This window comes from Humulus lupulus, chromosome 9, assembly GCF_963169125.1.
Source record: "Humulus lupulus chromosome 9, drHumLupu1.1, whole genome shotgun sequence".
Taxonomy (NCBI): Eukaryota; Viridiplantae; Streptophyta; class Magnoliopsida; order Rosales; family Cannabaceae; genus Humulus; species Humulus lupulus.
In genome coordinates this window covers 118148554-118167628 of record NC_084801.1, presented here as the reverse complement: position 1 = coordinate 118167628, position 19075 = coordinate 118148554, and the positions used below count along the sequence as shown (strand labels likewise).

At 32.3% G+C, this 19075-nt stretch overlaps 1 protein-coding gene across 1 annotated transcript; it reads right to left on the bottom strand.

Annotated features, from left to right (window-relative positions):
* Positions 1-9147: 9147 nt before the first annotated feature.
* On the bottom strand, positions 9148-10556 carry LOC133799973 (protein NSP-INTERACTING KINASE 2-like). Its single transcript, XM_062237954.1, has 6 exons — positions 10547-10556; positions 10109-10253; positions 9954-10025; positions 9787-9846; positions 9521-9670; positions 9148-9428 (listed from the first exon to the last, which is right to left on the bottom strand). The coding sequence occupies exons 1-5, from the start codon at positions 10554-10556 to the stop codon at positions 9655-9657; spliced, it is 303 nt and encodes a 100-aa protein (XP_062093938.1). The 3' UTR covers positions 9148-9428; positions 9521-9654.
* Between the last annotated feature and the right edge of the window lie 8519 nt (positions 10557-19075).

Sequence of the window (19075 nt, the reverse complement as noted above, 5' to 3'; positions counted from 1 at the left end):
ATGATAAAGTGATAGCCTATGCCTCAAGGCAGCTAAAGGAATACGAGCAACGCTATCCAACATACTATATGGAGTTTGCAGCGGTGGTTTTCGCATTAAAAATCTGGCGCCACTATCTTTATGGAGAACGGTGTGATAGTTATACAGACCACGAGAGCTTAAAATATTTAATTACGCAAAAGGAGCTCAACATGAGGCAGCGCAGGTGGTTAGAACTAGTAAATGATTATGGCTGCGAAATCCTATACCACCCAGGAAAAGCGAATGTATTTGCACATGTGTTAAGTCAAAAAAGTTACAAAAATCTAGCAGCATTATGCAAACTGGAAAAGCCACTCCATAAAGAGCTAATTAATGTTGAAATATAACTAGTAAGAGGTCAACTGGCTAACTTGTCCATTTAGTCAAGTTTATTAGAAGATATACATATTGAACAAGGGCATGAGGACATGTTAGTCAAAGAAGGGAAGACTACGAATTTCTCCATGTCAGAACAAGGGTTCTTGAGATATAAGGGCTGGGTATGCGTGCTGAATGACTATGAGATTCAGTTCACCCAGGGTGGACCAAGATGACTCACAACCTTAAGGCCCTGTATTGGTGGCCAGGAATGAAGAAAGACGTAGTAGAATATGTTTCCAAATGCCTTATATGCTAGCAAGTGAAGGTGGAACATCAGTGACACACAAGCTTATTGCAACCGCTTAGTATTCCAAAATGGAAATGGGAAAACATAGCCATGGACTTCGTGACACGATTACTAGGAAGAAATAAGCAACCGGACTCGGCTTGGGTTATGGTAGATAGACTAACAAATTCAGCTCACTTCCTACCTATGAAGACTACGTACACTACAGACTAGTATGCATACATTTATGTTCGTGAAATTGTACGACTTCATGGAATCCCTAAGAACATAGTATCCAATAGAGGATCAGTGTTTACGTCTAGATTTTGGGGAAGCTTGCAGCAGGCCATGGGTACAAAGCTAAGTCTCAGTATGACATTTCATCCTCAGACCAACAGTGAGTCCGAGTGTACCATACAAATTTTAGAAGATATGTTGTGTACTTGTGTACTAGATTTCGGATTATCGTGGAGTAAGTATTTGCCACTTATAGAGTTCTCCTACAATAATAGCTACCAGGCAACGATCAGTATGGCACCCTATGAGTTGCTTTATGGAAGGAAGTTTTGATCGCCATTACATTGGGATGAGGAAGGAGAAAGACAACTTCTTGGAATCAAAGTTGTTAGCGAGGCTCAAGATGTAGTGGAGCTGTTTAGAAAACGTATACTCGCTGGTCAGAGATGACAGACGAGTTAGGCGGATGTCAAATGGTGATATATGGAATTCAAAGTCAGAGATAAAGTCTTTTTAAGAATATGTCCTATGAAAGGAGTAAAGCGGTTTGGGAAGAAAGGCAAACTCAGTCCCCTGTTTATAGGTCCTTTTGAAATATTGGACAAGGTGGGAAAACTAACATATAGATTAGCCTTACCGCCAGCTCTAGCAGATAGCCACAATGTGTTTCACATCTTGATGCTGCGTAGATATGTGTTAGACCCATCTCACGTTCTCAAGTATGATATGTTAGCACTTCAGAAAGACATGAGTTACGAGGAACGACCGGTTAGCATCCTAGAGAAGGGGATGAAGGAATTACGGTCTAAGATTATTTTGATAGTCAAGGTCCTATGGAATAATAGTATAGAACAGGAGGCAACGTGGGAGTTGGAAGAAGACATTCGAGCACGGTATCCGGAATTGTTTGGTAAGTAAATTTTGGGGGAGAAATTATTTTAATTAGGGGAGAATTGTAGCGTCTTTGAATTTTGCTTAGCTAGATAGTAGTAGTAATATTAGTAGCTTGTAGTATTTTAGTTTTCGTGATTATTGGTTCAAGCCAATATTAATTTGGAAACTCATAGAAATAGTTATGGATTTTATAAGTTTAACTTATAGTTTAGAAATATTAATTTTAACATAAGGTTTGATTAATGTAGCTGGTCCTAAAAATATTATTTATTATAACCTAAGGTGTAGATAGAATAATTAAGAACATGACACTTGTCAAATGTATGTTTATTGAGGATTTAAGCATTTTAGATGAATAAAATTATAGAAGATAGATCTAGAAGCTCTAGTACCTTCCAGCAGCTATTAGGATCATGTTTTACTCAGTCAAAGTTCTTTAAACAAACTACGAGTGTGCTAAAATATCCACGTATGCCGATATATCGCATCTATAGGGGCCGATATGTGGCCTAAGGTTGATACGGAAAACACGTCAAAATCGTACAAACGAAACCACAGAGGCTAGGGACATAGGGCCATGCGATATATCGTCTGTTTTTTATGTTTTTTAAACTTTGTGGATTCAAATTAGAAATAGCACTCAACAACTTAGATTTTCTCCTAAACATTTTTGACCGAGTTCTGGACATCTGTTTAACAGAAATTCAAATTTATTCAATAATTATACATTTATTTATTCTATTAAAAAGAGGTTAGTTTCACTCCTTGAACTCTATAAATTGGACTTAGCACTCAGCCATTTCATTTATCATTCAAGCATTCTTCAGAGTCTCCAAGCAGCTATGTTTATTCTACAGAGAAAACACTAGGGTTTTGGGATTTAAAAGCTTTCCAATCTAGGATTATCTAAACACATGGGAAGTAAGACAGAGTGATATTTTAGTACTGAGGTGTAGATTGAAGTTCTAGTCTATCCAAGGTATTCTTATCCTCAGGTTTAATTCATTATAGTTCTTTTATTTTCTTTCATTTTCTTCCAGATCCTAACTTGTTATTATGGGTTTTGGTTAGGTGTTTAAGTTTCTTGAAACTTAATGTTTTCTGTAAGTTTCTATCTTCGTGGTTTAGATCTCCTTTTTATCTTCATTTCTTTAGAAACTTATGATTCTTACTGTTTGATTTTAGGAGTTTTCCATCCCGTTCTTGTCTCCAATATCCCGGTTTTGGTAAGGAAAATAGGTTAGATTGTATGTGTTATGATATGTTTATATGCTATGTTATGTTTATGTATATATGTATGTATATGTTTTATGTTGTAGTCGCTTGGGTAATATAGTTCCTTAGACAGCAAATAAATCCCAAGATTTTTATCATTATCGTAGATTAGAGTTATGATTAAACCTAACTCGATTAGTAGACAGAGGACCTAGATGGTTTATCATATAATATTTTGTGATCTAGCCTACCTAGATTAGTAGACAGAGGACCTAGATAATTTTATCGCATACTGCGGTAATGAGTTAATGGCCATTAATATTGTAGTCCTATGTTTGGAAGATCAAGGATGAAGTTTATATTTTTGAGTCTTTTCAATTTATGTATTTATTTTTCGGCATTTAGTATTTGAACAAATAATTAAAGGTTTATATTTTCTTTATGTTTTTATGTAATAACAATGGGATCCCGTATTTTGGATTTTTATAACAAAGTTCTATTATTTTATCCATGTCTTCCAAAATAGTAGCTATGTCTTAGTAGATTTTAATGGTCTGCGGTCTTAGAATTAGTCGGGTCATTACATTTTATTTGATGAATCATACAATAAACCTAATTTAATCTTGCAGTTCACCAATTTTTTTTATTTATTAATTTTGTGCATTATTTTATTTTATATGTTAAATGTGTGAAATTAATTTTTTTATTATTGTTTGAAATGTTTGGTAAATTGTGCGTCTTTAATTGTTAACTATTTTATTTGTTTATTAATTAAATTAAGTGAGAAAATGTGTTTTGATTGAATGCACCAAGGTGTATAGTAGGTAGTGATGCACCTTAGCAATTGGGAGTGTGCATGTGCATGGTTGCATGGTGTGCATGCAATAGATTTCCTACACAATAATTTCCTTTTATTTGGTTTATTTTTATTTAATTAAAATAATTTAATAAAATAAAAATAAAAGAAGAGGAAAGGGGAGCGGGCTTGTGAATATACTGGGAAAAGGAGGATTACATTTCCTTTTTAATTTGGGTGATTTTAGCCAATAAAAAGGGAAGAAGAGTTGTCATCTGTATGCACTCTTTATTTGTCTCTAATTATGAAAAAATCAAATAAAAATAAACACAACCATTTTCTTATTTGGACTAGTATTGCCTTAGGTTTGATAAAAAGGGAAAGAAATAAAAGAGAAGGACATTGTTGCTTAGTGCCGTTGGCTAGTAGGAGAGAGAGACACAGAGAGTGCGTGTGAGCTAGAGAGAGAAATGAAGAAAGAAAGAAAGAAGGAAGAGGAAGGAGAAGAAATTTTGAAACCTAGGTGAGTGTCTTTGATTATTAATGGTTTAATCCTCTCATCCAAATTCTCATCTTCTTAATTTCTAGTTTTCATGATAATGTTTTGTTCTTTCTTTATGTGGGTTTCAAAATCCTACGCTTGAGCGAGTGGTGGCCATAGTTTGGGTTCTTGTCATTGTTGTGTTCTTGATTCTTCAATCAAGAGAGGTAATGAAACCACTTTTGTTTTTCTTGTGTTTGATTTAGGTTTATGATGGTTTGTGATTTTGAATATGGATTGTTATTGACTATGAAACTATGTTGAACTCTTGTTATAGGAATTGTTTGATCTTAGGATCTTGAGCATGGTGATATTTGATATTATGATACCTAGGGTTTTTTTCTTCTCTATGACACGATGCTATGGTTTGTTTGATTTTAAGGTTCTCTGTGAAAGCATGTAAGGGTTTGGTTTTGATCCACTAAATATGATAATTTTGGGTATTTTATGTTTATGACCATGAGGGTTTCAAAATAGAGTATTTAAAAAGAAATGGTGAGAATGGTTGATCTTGTTGTTGATTCTTTGATTGTTGACACTACCTTGATTTTTTAGAAACATGATCATATTGGTATTTATGTTTCATCATCTAGGGTTTTCTAAAATCCTTGTGGGAGTTCTATGTTCATTTTGTTATTAGTATTTTAATCCTAGTGATCTAATTGTAAGGATGAAAATATATTAATAGGTACATGCTAGAGTTTGTGTTTCAATTTGTGTTGATTGAGCACGAAGGTTATGGTATGAGTTTTGAGAAGCATGACTTAAAGATGAATTTCATGATTAGTTATGCTTGCTGATTTTGTGTATAATTGGTGAGTAAAATTGGTGAAACAATGATTTATATGCACAAGTGATGTCTCTAATGATATTTTGATTTTATGTACATAAAATGATATTTTTATTTCACATTTCAATGGTGTTTTTATCAAAATAACACACGCTGATTTTTATGAAGATAATATGATTTTAAACTAAGTTTGTGATTTTGAATGAAATATTAGTTGTTGTAATTTTTTATTAAAATTAAGAAATATCTTTTAAATGAGATAAATAATGTTATTATATTAAATGAATTTTTCAATAAGTTATGCAAATGTAAAAATGATAATTTTTTTTTGTAACCATGAATTTTCACTTTATTATTTAGGTGCAATTTTTTTTATTTAAATGAGAAAATATTTGGGTGTAAATTCACTTATGATTTTTAAACAAAATAAAAGTTGGTTAAAGTTTTTGTTGCTAAGTTAAAATATTAATTTTGTTTTAAATTAATGGGTTTCACACTTACATAATTTAAGTCTTAGATAATGTAAGAGAAAATATATTTTTCACACAGTTTAAATTATAATTTCTCATACTTATTCTTGTAATTTTTATTAATTTAGAAAACTGTTATTTTCTAAAAGGAAACATGAAATTTTATAAGTATTTCTAAATGACTACAACTTTTGTTGTTTTCTAAGCAATTTAAAATAATAAATGGGAGTATTATTTTATGAGAAATTTAGAAAAGTTAATGAATTGTTTTTTTTTATGAATTAAAATAATGTATTAAGTGGTTTAATCAAACTTTGGGGTTTAAAGAAACAAATAATGGTAAAGTAATAATGTTGCTGAATTTTAGTTGGAAAAGCAAGAAATAAGCATGTAGGAGTTTTCGTTTGAAAATGTTACATTTTAACAATGCTCCCACGTATGCATGTCGCACGCAAATGCATTTTTAAGTTCAAATATGTGCCTATTGTTCAAACATACGATTATTAATTTGTAACCATGAAGGGTTAATATGTAGAACTAGCATTATTCTTTTATGATTTTATGTTAAAATGTGTATGTTTGGAATTATTGGGCAACTTGTACCATGTTTTCATGGCCCATGCACACATGGGGTATATGTGTTGGGCATGAGTATTGACATGTGATTCTAAGACACAACCTTTGATTATGATTACAGGCTCATTATGAAGTTTTTCTCATTTTTTCTTTGCTCGGACCTGAGGTAAGGAAGTTAGATAGAATTTCTATGTTTATGCTATGAAATAGTAAGATTGGTCTGCTATTAGAATAATGATTTGCTCTGTATGATGAAGGACCATGTGATATGAAGTATGGAATTCTCTCTTGAAATGCTATGATGAATGTGATGCAACATGTGTTTTCCTTTGTGTTGTTTTGAAATGGATTTCATGTGTTGTATGTTGTATGAAAAAGAAAATGGTTACTAGTGTGCTGAACCCGACACGACAAAGGAGTTACTAAGGATACTACGTAACTCATTGGGAGGACGCATTGAGATTATTCAAGGACCAGAGAATCCTATTTCCCTCACAGAGGAGGTCTTTCAAGTTTTATGCTTTTACTAGTTACCTCAAGATGTGACATGGACAATAGTTGTGCCATGATCACAAAGAGTATGATGTATGATGATGACGTTTGATTATGACGTATGATGATGATTTTTGATTATGGTGTGTGATATGATGTATGGTCATGACATACGACTACGATATGTTATCAACTTTATGATATGAATATGTTCTTATTGTGTTTTCCTTGTATGTTGTTATATTTTTTTGTACTTCCTTAGTGGGCTTTTAACTCACCCCCTACTTTCCCCATTTCAGGTAATAAATAGGTTTCTCTTTGGTACGCGCTGTGATGTGGGGAGTTCCGACGTTTGGGTGTGCATGGCATGGGGGTATCCTATGAATGAATAAAGGATGTACTTAAGTGCCAGATTTTAAAGAATGATGTTATGTACTTAAATTTTAAAACTATCAATGAGACATAAACTTTATTTTTTTTAAACGTTGCATAAGAACACTTTATTTTTATTTTAAATTATTGGGCCCAACTTGCATGTTTTATTAAGGCCCCAATGAATTTCATATCTTAAGTAGTATTTTTTTCTATTTATTTACGTGTTATGAGACATTTTACAAAGTAATAGATTAGGGCACTTTACAAATGGTATCAGAGTCGGTCGTTCATGTTTCCAAGGACCCTCCCTATACATGCTAAATATGGGAAAATCTCATCTCACCGCGTTGTAAGTATTTTTTCTATATGTTATCTTTATTCTTTCCGCTTTTTAAATTTTGTAGTGTTATAATTGCAGTATAGAAAGATGCCTCCTATTATTAGAAACACTAAAAAATAGTTACTTAAGGAGATCCGCGCGATACCTAAGGTTCAACTCGATGAGGATCACAATCATAAGAAAATTTCTATATTAAAAACGACAGTGGTGGTTTGCGTTCGTATTCAAGGAATGTTGAACAAAAGATGGGCTTTGCTATTTCCCTCAGAACAATACTTGGTGTTAAGGGAAGCACTGTCAATTTATCCTGAGGCCCTTCTCCAGTTGGCCATGGCATGGCACGATGTCGCTCAGGGCGACCTTGATTTTGAAACTATCGAATATACAATCTATGACCTCATAGATAACTATGATTCCACCGATTAGACACTATAAGAAAAAATAGTATTCATAACACTTAAGAACTGCTAACCGGGAGTATTGATAACACTTCGGAAAACGCTAACATAGCCCCTGTTATTAAAAGTCCTGTCTTTTCTATAACAGTATTCTAATGTTATGTTCAATGTTATCTTAAACTATTCAATAAAAAATTTTAGTTGCTATAATATTCAAATAATAACATTTAGTTAGAGTATTTGGTTATAAATTTGACGTGTAATCTTATACATTTTGCATAACACTTTTTCACTGTTACATTTGATTATTTTGATAGCGTTTTTAGTTTGTTATATTATATAAATCATAACGATTTGTTACACTTATAATATGTTTCTAAATCATAATATATTAAAAGTATAGTTATAAAATTTTGTTACTTTAGTGTGGATAATATATTTTAAATTTTATTTTGATAAGTATACTTATAAGGTTTTTTTTAATTAAAAGATTTTCATTATTGTATTTTGATAAAAAAAATTAAAATTAATCATAAAATGTAATTCTCAATAGATTAATAAACCATAAGTATTACATTAAACAATAACTAATTCAAACCATGAATGTGTCTACTTCATGAGATCTTAGTTCTAACATAAGTTTCAAAGCATAACATAATAAGGTTTTATAATCTTGAACATATTTTACTTCAAAAATGAAAAACATAAACATTACAAGATACACAAAAGTAAATCATGCATGAAACTTGCTCCATCCTTCAATTCATCATCCTTTGTACACTTGTCTTTGTTGTGAGTCCATATGCTTAGCTACAAAAAAATTTAAATAATTAATGCTTCAACTTAAAGTTAATAGTAAACTAAAAGAGTACATAAAAAAGTTGATTCATTATCCTCTTGTTTCCATTGTGACATTGGCTTGCTCAACTACATAAGAAATTAAATGATTAATACTCAAACTCATACCTGATAGTGAACTGTAAAATAGAACAAATAGAACTACTAAAAAAATGAATCAACAATTGTCATGGATGGTTTCCCTTGATTGCGTGATAATTATCATGAGTGCGTAATTTCATAGAGAATATGAAAAGATTCCAAGACTTAAAGTTGCCAATGTGACGTGGTTTGGCAATCAATGGCATTTCAATAGAGATGTCTACTTGATAAAAATGATAGAATGATTACAAATTATGAACTTAGATACCAAAGTAGAATATCTATTTTCAATAAGATACTAGTGATGAAATCCTATATTTCTCGATAGTAGTGCTTTGGAAAAATATCATAAGATAAATTTGATCAAGAAAATAAAACATCACTGGCCAGCTTACCTTTGAGGAGGGAGGCAACACTGCTGTTTGACATATAGGGGTAAACTAAGAGCCTCTCAGAGGCCGTCGTACAAAACCCGTAAAGCCGAAGAAGGTTCATGTGAACTGCCAGGCTGATCATCTCAACTTCAGTTTGGAATTGAATCTCACCACCAATGGCATTACCATCTTTAAGCCTTTTTACTGCTACTATTGTACCATCTCTGAGACAGCCTTTGTAGACATTTCCAAAACCACCTTTTCCAACCAAGTACTTGCTACTGAAGTTGTTTGTTGCCATCTGAAGCTCTCTAAATTGAAATCTCCTCAGGTTTCCAAGGCAAACCTCCTCACGATGTTGCTCTGAAATTTTTTAAAGCCTACAAATGTTAATCTCTTCTTCTTCTGTTTCTTTTTTAATGATATTGCTTAAAAAATGAGTTAGGTTTACTAACCGTTGACGTCAAAGAAAATTTGCTGGTTGTGTCTGTACCTCCACCAAAGAAGGAAACCAAACCCAAGAATTAGTAGACAAATGCAGCCCAGGCTTGAAGCAAAGGCTAAAGCAATTTTATGGTTTTTGGGTCTCCTAGCAGTTTGAGCATCTTCAAAAGTGGCATAAAGAAGCAAATTAGAGCAGTTGTAACATGTTATTTAATGATAATCTCTTAAATAATCTATCTTAATAACAACAACAATAACAATATAGAAAATGACTTACTTGAAGGTCGTGGCAGGCAACCTTGGTACTGGACCACTTAGATTGTTGTATGACAGGTCCCTAGACCATTAAAAAAAATCCCATAAAACCTTTTTATAAACTATTCAACTTGTGATGGAGCCTTGATAACAAGTAGTATTAAAATGCTGAAAGTTGAAAAGAATTACAGGAAGGCAAGCTGTGTCATGTTAGCCAAAGATGCAGGAATTGCTCCACTCAAAGTGTTATTGTCCAGTCGCCTGATCTATTTCAAATCATGTAATTACCATCAAGCTTAACATGAAAATATTTAACTCAAAATTATTCAACAGAGTTTACATACAGGTATTGAAGACTCTTTAAGTGTGATAAAGTGTTGGGAATTTGACTATTGAAGTTGTTATTGGAAAGATCAAGTGTGTCAAGCTTTTGGAGCCTCCCAATCTCAGAGGGGATAGGACTTGTTATATTATTTTCTCTGTAATAGTCTGCAGACAGAGAAATAATAATAATAATAAACAAATAAATAAAGGGTCAGCAACAAACAAATTATGAAGACAAACAAAATGAGAATGAAAGCACTGGTTGAGAGAAACCAGAGATACCCAAATGGCAAAACCAGCCTCTTTGTAATGTAGTAGTAGTAAGTAAGGAGCTGGTAGAAATGATTTGAAAACGTCAATACAACCAAACGTCCAACTCAATTTATCAAAAAATAAGTTTTTTTAAATTGGGCATATCTTGTTTTTTTAAGTACTAATAACATCATATCAAAGAGTACAGTTCGTCATGCTTCCTAAACCAGAACTGCACTCACTCACTCATAGCCTAGTGTCAGAACCTTAAACCAATAAACTGAAGATTTGTTAGTAAAAGAAAATAATAAAAGTGTTAAAAGAGAACCAAACATGCTTGCCACCAGTTAAGAAAAGAAAATGGAAAAAGAATATATAAAAAGCCAAGAGAAGCGAGCCACATTAATAAATAAACAAAAAATGTTAGGCAATTTAAAAAGATTATTGTAAAAGAAATTCCATCAATCATGCATTTGTTTAGAAAAAGATAAAAATAAAAAAGGCATATATGTTAGGGAATTTTTCTTTTTTCATTTCCTGATTATAAAATTTTAAAGCTTTAGTGAAGCATTACTTGTTAAGCATTGTGATAAATATTTTGACTACTTATTATAAAAAAAATATTGTCACTAATTTTTTTAACGAATAAATTAATAATGTTAACATAGGTATGCCTACAAAAATAAACATAATCAGATGACAATATATCTTCTTATACAAATTTTCTAGCCAATTTACATTGAGAACGAATTCAAGGGAGTGTAAATCAGAGATTTAAATAAGCATAATGAAATACCCATGAGCAACCTTAATATTCAAATCCCAAACCCCAAATCATATCTGACTTTCACAAAGACACGGAAACAACTTCAATCTACAAACCCCAAATTGTATCTAATTTTAGGTTGTAGAATATGGATAAGAAAGATAGAGCGAGAGAGAGTTACTGAGTGTGAGAGAGAAACAGAGGAGGCATGAAGGGTTATTAGGGATTCAACCTTAGAGATTATACATCAAAGAGTAGCTCACTTATTTCAAACATACTTTTGAGTAACTTAATTCATACCAAGAACTATACATAGTTTTCTTATTCTATTTTCAAAATTTAAGTAGCAGTTTTTTTAGTTGATTGCTGATTATATAGTGTTTCTAATGTGTTGTTATGCACATGGTGACTAATTTTTGCTTAAACCAGTAAGATAACTGTAGAAAAATCTTATTTAAGGGCTTTTGGTTATTCTAATGTTAAAAGAATTATTTGACAATGCTTCACTTGTACAAAACTAGAAGAGACTACAAGCACTATAACATCAAATCAGGCTCTATGTCTAACATTAGAGGCTCTTAAAATATTCATCAATAAAATACATTGATTTACCATTTTCACAAGTCTATAATATCCATATAAATATAAACGCATAAATTATACATAAATAAAACTATCAAATAGAAATAAAAATAAAAAACTTAATAAAATATAAAAACCAAAAAACTAACTAGAGACACAACAACGATTGAATCAAAAACTTGAAATTGGTTTTAGAAGTTTTCATCTCATATATGTTTACAAATCCAGTGTGTATCTAATAGCCAATTCCTACAAACTGCTACCTTGTAAACTATTCCTTGTTTATGTATTGTTAACAACAAAAATAATAAAAAATGACTTGTAGGAGCAAGTTCTCTTATAACATTTAAAAACAAAAACAAGGAAGTAGAAAAAAGTCATTCACCAAATGATAGCCTAACATAACCAAGGAAGTAGAAAAAAGCTGGTTTAATGACATACCATATATATGTATGCATATCAACCTAATATTCTATGAAATAGTGATTAAAATTTCCTCTCTATTACTGAGCAATAGCGAGGATAATTGAAAACCATTAATGAAGTTTTACCACAAATATAGTATAGATTCTTACTTTTCAAATTCTAACAATTTTTTCCATGCCATCCATTGCATTTCTTCCTACAATAACAAGAGAAGTAAAAAAAAATTAAAATTTACAAGTTTAGTTACACATTCAAGTAAAAGCTTCTTAAAAAAATGGTACTTCCATTTTTCTTGTTTAAATACAAAAAGGAGTTAGGTTAAAAGATACAATGTCACAAGTAGAGTAAAACCCACTACAAGTTGTACTAAACAACCCACCTATGCACTCAAGTTGCCATACAATTACAACTTAGTTTCAAATATCAAATACCAGTGCTAGATCACAAGTTTTTACCCAAGTGGACCATGCATGTTTGGAAAATGAGAAAAGGATAAACAATAAAAGACCAGTGCTAAAAAAAAAGCACACTACAATAGAAAAACAGAAAATTACCTTGTGCGAGCCAGTTGGTGGTACATCAAGCATATTCCAATCATGCTAAAGCCCATGTACCTTTGGCACCCCATAAGAGGACCCTATTGGCATCCTCCAACTAATTACTACGAACCAACTCCTCTGCCACAACTAAGTAAGCATAAATCATACTAAAGCCCCACTAATATTAGTTTTCAAATTCTCTTATAGCATAAAATATAGTTTTTGATACATTTAAGTTATTTACCACATCAAACTATGCAAATAATAAGATTTATGAACAATTTTAAATCTAACATGCATCTTTAAATAAAACCCACTCGCTAGAATGCTGCCAAGACTCTTCTAAACTACTTTGCCGAGAATATCATTGATTGCTTAATCCATTTCCACTCTTTTCATCTCCCAAAATCTATTTTAAAAATAATAAGAAAAAATAAATCATTCCTTTTAAATCCATAAATCATTCCAATAAACTGATGTCGCAAATTGAAAGGGACCATAAACCAATTGGAAAATTACAAACAATATCAATAAAAATGCTTCCCTTACCCTAATTTGTACATTATTCTCACACATTACACCAACCTCGGAATCGGTAAAAACAGGTCAAAGCATATCAATGTGTTACTGTAACGACCTGGATTTTCAAGACTCGATAATGCGGAAATATAAATGTTTTCATTTAACAAAATGTCTCAAAAACCCATAGAAAAAAAAACTTTTTAAAAAGTCGTATGGCCATACTTAACATTTAGTTACAAACATGTTTTATAAAGATTAGAGGGAGCCTAGTTTAAGAAAATTACACAACATTTCCAAAAATAATAAGGCTTCCCAAAAGGTCGGTCCACATGTACATTTGTAAGGAAGACTCCAGCGCTCACTGCTCTGCCCTGCCCTTGCCCTTACCTACAACTTGAAACAACTAGGTAAGCGAAAACGCTTAGTAAGATCAACTTTCAAACAAAGCAGGTAGAGAAATAGGGATTCGGACCCATCCGGACTTTACACAATCAATTTCAAGAACGCTAAAGCGTCCTGGCAAACTTATGGTCATGCCTGATAACCAAGGATAAATTAATTAATATCTAGATAAAAATCCTGCACTCAAAAAATCCCAGAACAAGCAGATATATTATATCGCAACTAATTCTTATCAACAATTATATCCCTGCACTCAGAAAATCCCAGAGCAAGCAGATATATTATATCACAACTATATCTTCTCAACAATTATATCCCTGCACTCAGAAAATCCTAGAGCAAGCAGATATATTATATCACCATATAATTCGAGACCAACGCTCGATAATTTCCAACAATTCAGGCGTAACGCGCCCTCCAACATAATTGCTAATCTGTAAAAGAGAACCGAGTCTCCACACTAAGATCTAGCCAATAAATATTCTCATCAAGGGTAACTATCGTGTTACCTAGGGCATCGCTACTTATTCAAGAGTGTAATCCAATTTACACGGTTTTACGGAGACTTCTATGTTAATCAGTGGTGCTGGTGAGCAATTGCCCCTAGGGTGTTCAACCTCACTCAATCTTGGCAACCCCTAGTATCTCTAGGCACTCTCACTGAATGGCCAATATTCACGGCTGCTATCCGGGAATAACTTATCAGAGCACTTGCTCGGATTCTAACCGTCCAATGATTAAGTAAGCATGAGGGCCCCTAGGTCCCATTTATCTTGGCGCCCCTAGGTTTAACCAGCTTATCCTCATCTCATGGCCACTCGTCGCGGAAATGAACCGGACATAAATAAAATCAAGCAGTGTGACGGGGATCAACCGTCTAGGATATGACGGACTTCTACCGTTCATATTTTCTAAATCAGCACTCACTAGACTAACGTCTCTAAGCAACTTTCTATGACAGCCTATATATGTGCATGTATCCCTATACTAACATACAAGACAATAATCATTTCATGTTTGTAGAGGCCAAGAACTTTACTTAGCTAATTGTTTAGTAGTGTTATAGTATGTTTAGTATTATCTTTGTAACTGTGGATTTTTGGTTCAGACCGGGAATTATTTGGACACTCATAGTAGTACTTGTAGATTTTATAAGTTTAACCTATAGTTTAAGAATATTAATTTTAACCTAAGGTTGATTAATATGACTGATATTAAGGATTATATTTATTGTACTATAAGGTTTAGATATCAACCAATAGGATTTTAAGCACATGTTATGAATGATGATTAAGGATTAAGTATTTTTGAGGATTAAATTTAATAAGGAATAAAGTTTGAATGTTATAGGGTCAGTCAGCAGCTTTGAATACGTTGAGGGCTTAGTCAAGGCTGTTTACTCCATTCAAACTTAGCTAAAAATGTGTAATTTCGTGTTTAAATATTCAGCGTGTGCCGATATATCGCAGCTATAGGGGGCGATATATCGTAGCACGTAGATACAGAAAACACGAATCGATGCACGGTCGCCTTGGGAACAATGGTCCAGGCGATATATCGCCTATAGGGGGCGATATATCGCCTCCTCCAGCATATGTTCAAACGTTTTTGAATTCTTTTCCTTTCAGCCATTCAAACTCCTTCATAAGTCCAGCATCTTTTGAACGAGTCTTCAGCCTCTGCTGAACAATTATTCAAATTATTTTCACCTAAAAAGCCATTATTTTTATTCAAGTAAAATCAAGATACTTTCATTCCCAAACTCTATAAATAGGACCTAGTACCCAGCCATTATTCACCTTTTACTCTAAGCTCAGAAGCTGCAAGTGCTAGGAGAGTGTGAGAGTTAAACACTTGGGTGGGAAAGTCATAAGCTTAATCATCTTTAGCTTATCAAACACTTTGGGAAGTAAGGTTCTTTAGTATTTCGGTTGTGGATAGATTGGTCTTGAAAGTCTTTGAGGTAAACCCGAAACTCTATTTCATTTGCTTCATGTTGTTTTCTTTCTCAAAGCCTTCTACTCAGTCCCCTAACCTCATTCTTCTTTTGGTTAGGGAATCCAAGTTCTTAAGCACATAAGTTGTGGTAAGCATATTTCTCAATGGTTTAGTCTTCCTATTCATTTTCATTTCTTCTTCTTCATAAGACTCACTCTTTCTCATATGGTTTTAGGAGTGTTCCAAAAGTCCCAACTCAGTCCATCATATCCCGGTAACTTTGGTAAGGAAAATAGGATAGAATCTATATGTGTATTGCTTATGTGTTATGTTATGAAATATGATATGTTATGAATATGTTATGAATGTGTATGTTTGTAGGCTTGGGTTTATGCCCTATTTGACTAACAAGACCCCAAAAAGATTATGGGCATATGCCTACTTAGCTAGTAGGACCCCACTAATCTCATGGGCATAAGCTTGTTTAGTCTATGGGACCCCAAGTAATAATGGCCATTATAATAAGTGTATGTATTAAGTGTTATGATATGTCTTTACGTTTATTATGAAATTTATGTGTATGACTATGTGTTAGATTTTCCTTGCTGGGCATTAGGCTCATTCATTTTTTGTTTTATGTGCAGGAAAATAGCTTTAGAGGCGGTAAGATTCGTGACGCTTAGAGGATGTGTATCGATGGTGAATGGAGTCAAGGATCCGAGCGTTATTCGATTCGAGGATGTAGTCTCATTTTACCTTTTTATGGTTTTAAATGTATTTTCCGCATTTCTTATGTAATTCTTTTCATTTAAATCATGTTTTGTTTTTAAAGACAATGGGATCCCATATCCTTCTTAGTATTTATTTGTAAGTAACTCTTATTTTACAAGTTACTCAATAAAATTAAGGTATTTTCGTAAAAATGTAAGTTTATGTATAGTTTTGTTAATGGTCCAAAAAGTCTAGATTAGTGGGTCATTACAATGTTGCAGCCAGACAATATAAGTTGACTTACTTGGAGTCCTTAGCGCTCAGCAGGTTTTCACCCTCCAACGTTCAGCCCAGTTATGCTTAGCCAATACTGTAGTTATCCATACAGTATACTCGGATTAATTATGGCACTCATAATTCATTATTATTATTTTGGGCAGTTTGGTCATTTTAATAAAAGTCATTTGTAAGGATTTATAATCCTTACTTGGTTTTAAACCTATTAAGGAAAGTCATACAAAATATTCGAGACTAAACCCCAAGTCTCGGGGAGACCTATCCTAAGGTCTCGATACCTAGGCTCGGGTATCACAATGGTATTTCCCCACAACCCGCTAAAAATCTTATTCTTTCAAGGTATCGCTATTAACCCGCACTTTCGACTAGTCGGTTAAAATATGTAAGATTTTAGCCGGTATTATATCCAGAAAATACAAATAAATTCCTTAATTATTTATAAAGAAAATAAACTCTTTAAATTTTCCTTTTAGTTTTCTTAAGGTTTTAATATCTAAAAACCGATTTAAGAAAATTGCCTAATTTGTCTTAATTAGGAAAACCGTTATAAATTTCTCATCTTGACTAATTAATTTTCCAAAAGCAATTAATCAATTTTTACTTACTAGAAAAATAATTCATTTAATTATTTTCTCAAAATATAGGGTTTTAAACCCTCTTTTAATTTATTAACTATTAATAAATTAAATATCTTATTTTTAGAAAGAATAAAAACTCTAATAAAAATAATTCATTTAAACTCAAAGGGGTAATTTTAGTGAAAATATGATTTCAAGACTTACCAATTTATATCTTGAAATAAGCAAAATTTTACTTTTTACCTTATGTTCCAAAATCTCATTTTTACACTTAGTGTGAAAAGCCTATTTTTCACATTTTTAACTACATATTTCGTTAGTTCATAACTTGAAATTTACTTACCCAATTGTTACCAAAATTTCCCAATTCCATTTTTGTTATGCCATTTAGGTCTTTGTAAAATCTTAGGTCAAAATGAGCATTTTTGAATGGTGAAATCATTTTCCAACAATGAGGTAAAAATGACCTTATTTTCAAGTCCTTATTTTTTCCAAACTTTGACAGTTAATAACTTTCAAACCGTTCAATATTTTATTACCAAATTTTACAGTGGAATAATAGGTTATGCCAGAAAAATGTCCACAAAATTTTAGAAAAAACTGGGTTCATTTTCCCTATACAGTGGCTGTCCAAACTTGGTTCCGAAAATAAGAATACGAAAAAACAGTTTTTTACCTAAACTTTGAAATAGCATAACTTACTCATTTCTAAACATTTTTTAGTGTTTCAAAAGCTCAATTTTATGTACTCAATCCCAACAACATCACAGTACAATTTAATTTTACAAAACCAATATACAGAGGCTGCTTGACCCCTTGGAAGTCACAGCTTAAAACATGTTTTGTTTTAGGGTATCCTACAAAACCCTTGGGGGTTTTGGTTCCCATTTTCAAAAATCAATACACATGCATCATAAAAATTATTAAACAACTACCATAACCTTATTACATCACCAACAAGAAACTTTAAGCATTAAATATACAAAATAATGCTTAAAACTAAAAACCCTACAACAAAATCATCAAAAGTAAACTTTTTACCTCTTTGGTGTTCTTGCTTAAGGTTTTGACCTTCCTATTAGCTTTGGCTCCTCCAAAACCTTTCAAAATCCCTAACCAACTTCTCCCAACAACATAGGTAATTAGCTATTTGAAACTCTATGATTAAAACTTGACAAAAGTCTAGATTAATGAAACTTTACCTTAGGGAAAACCCTTCGTAGACCAAGACTTAGCTTCCAAGTTTCTTTGGTGTTCTTGGGGTTGAAAATGGAGAGAACACTTGAGAGAGTCTTCAAAAATAAGATGAGAGTGAATGAGGGAGGGAGAGTGGTCGGATTTGGGGGTTAGAATGGCTCACACAACTCTTCAAAATATCACAAAACACTTGAGTGCTTTTCTACCCACTTGCCCACTTGACTTCTTAATTAAAATGAGATTTTATCTTTATTAAGTTGGGTTCACACCACTATAAAATAGCGCATGGCCGGCCACCCTTTGCCATATATGTGACCATTAATTTTTTTTTAATTTTTTTTTATAAAGGTTAATAAAGGTTTCATAAGAAGAAAAGTCCAAATTGGCTTTTGATACCTTTTTTCACTCTTATTAAGTTTTAATCACCAAACTTAACATTAATTAATTAAATTTAATGTCTCTCACATTTAAATTTAATTAATCACATAATAAAATTTAACCTAAGGTCCATTCATGGAATAAAATTCCCCATTTCGGCAAAATTAGGCATTTACCACAAAATGCCTTAAAATTTCAATTTTCTTTTAGGTTTATTATTTTTGACCAAACTTTAACTTTTATGAATATATTTTATGCCCAAAATATAATTGCCATGATTTTTCCTTTTATTTTCTGAGATTTTTACCCGATCAGGGTTTTTGTGTCGGTCCAGGACCGAAAGTCTTATCTTGACTTTTAAAATCACAAAATTCATATTTTGGCTAGCAATAACTCATG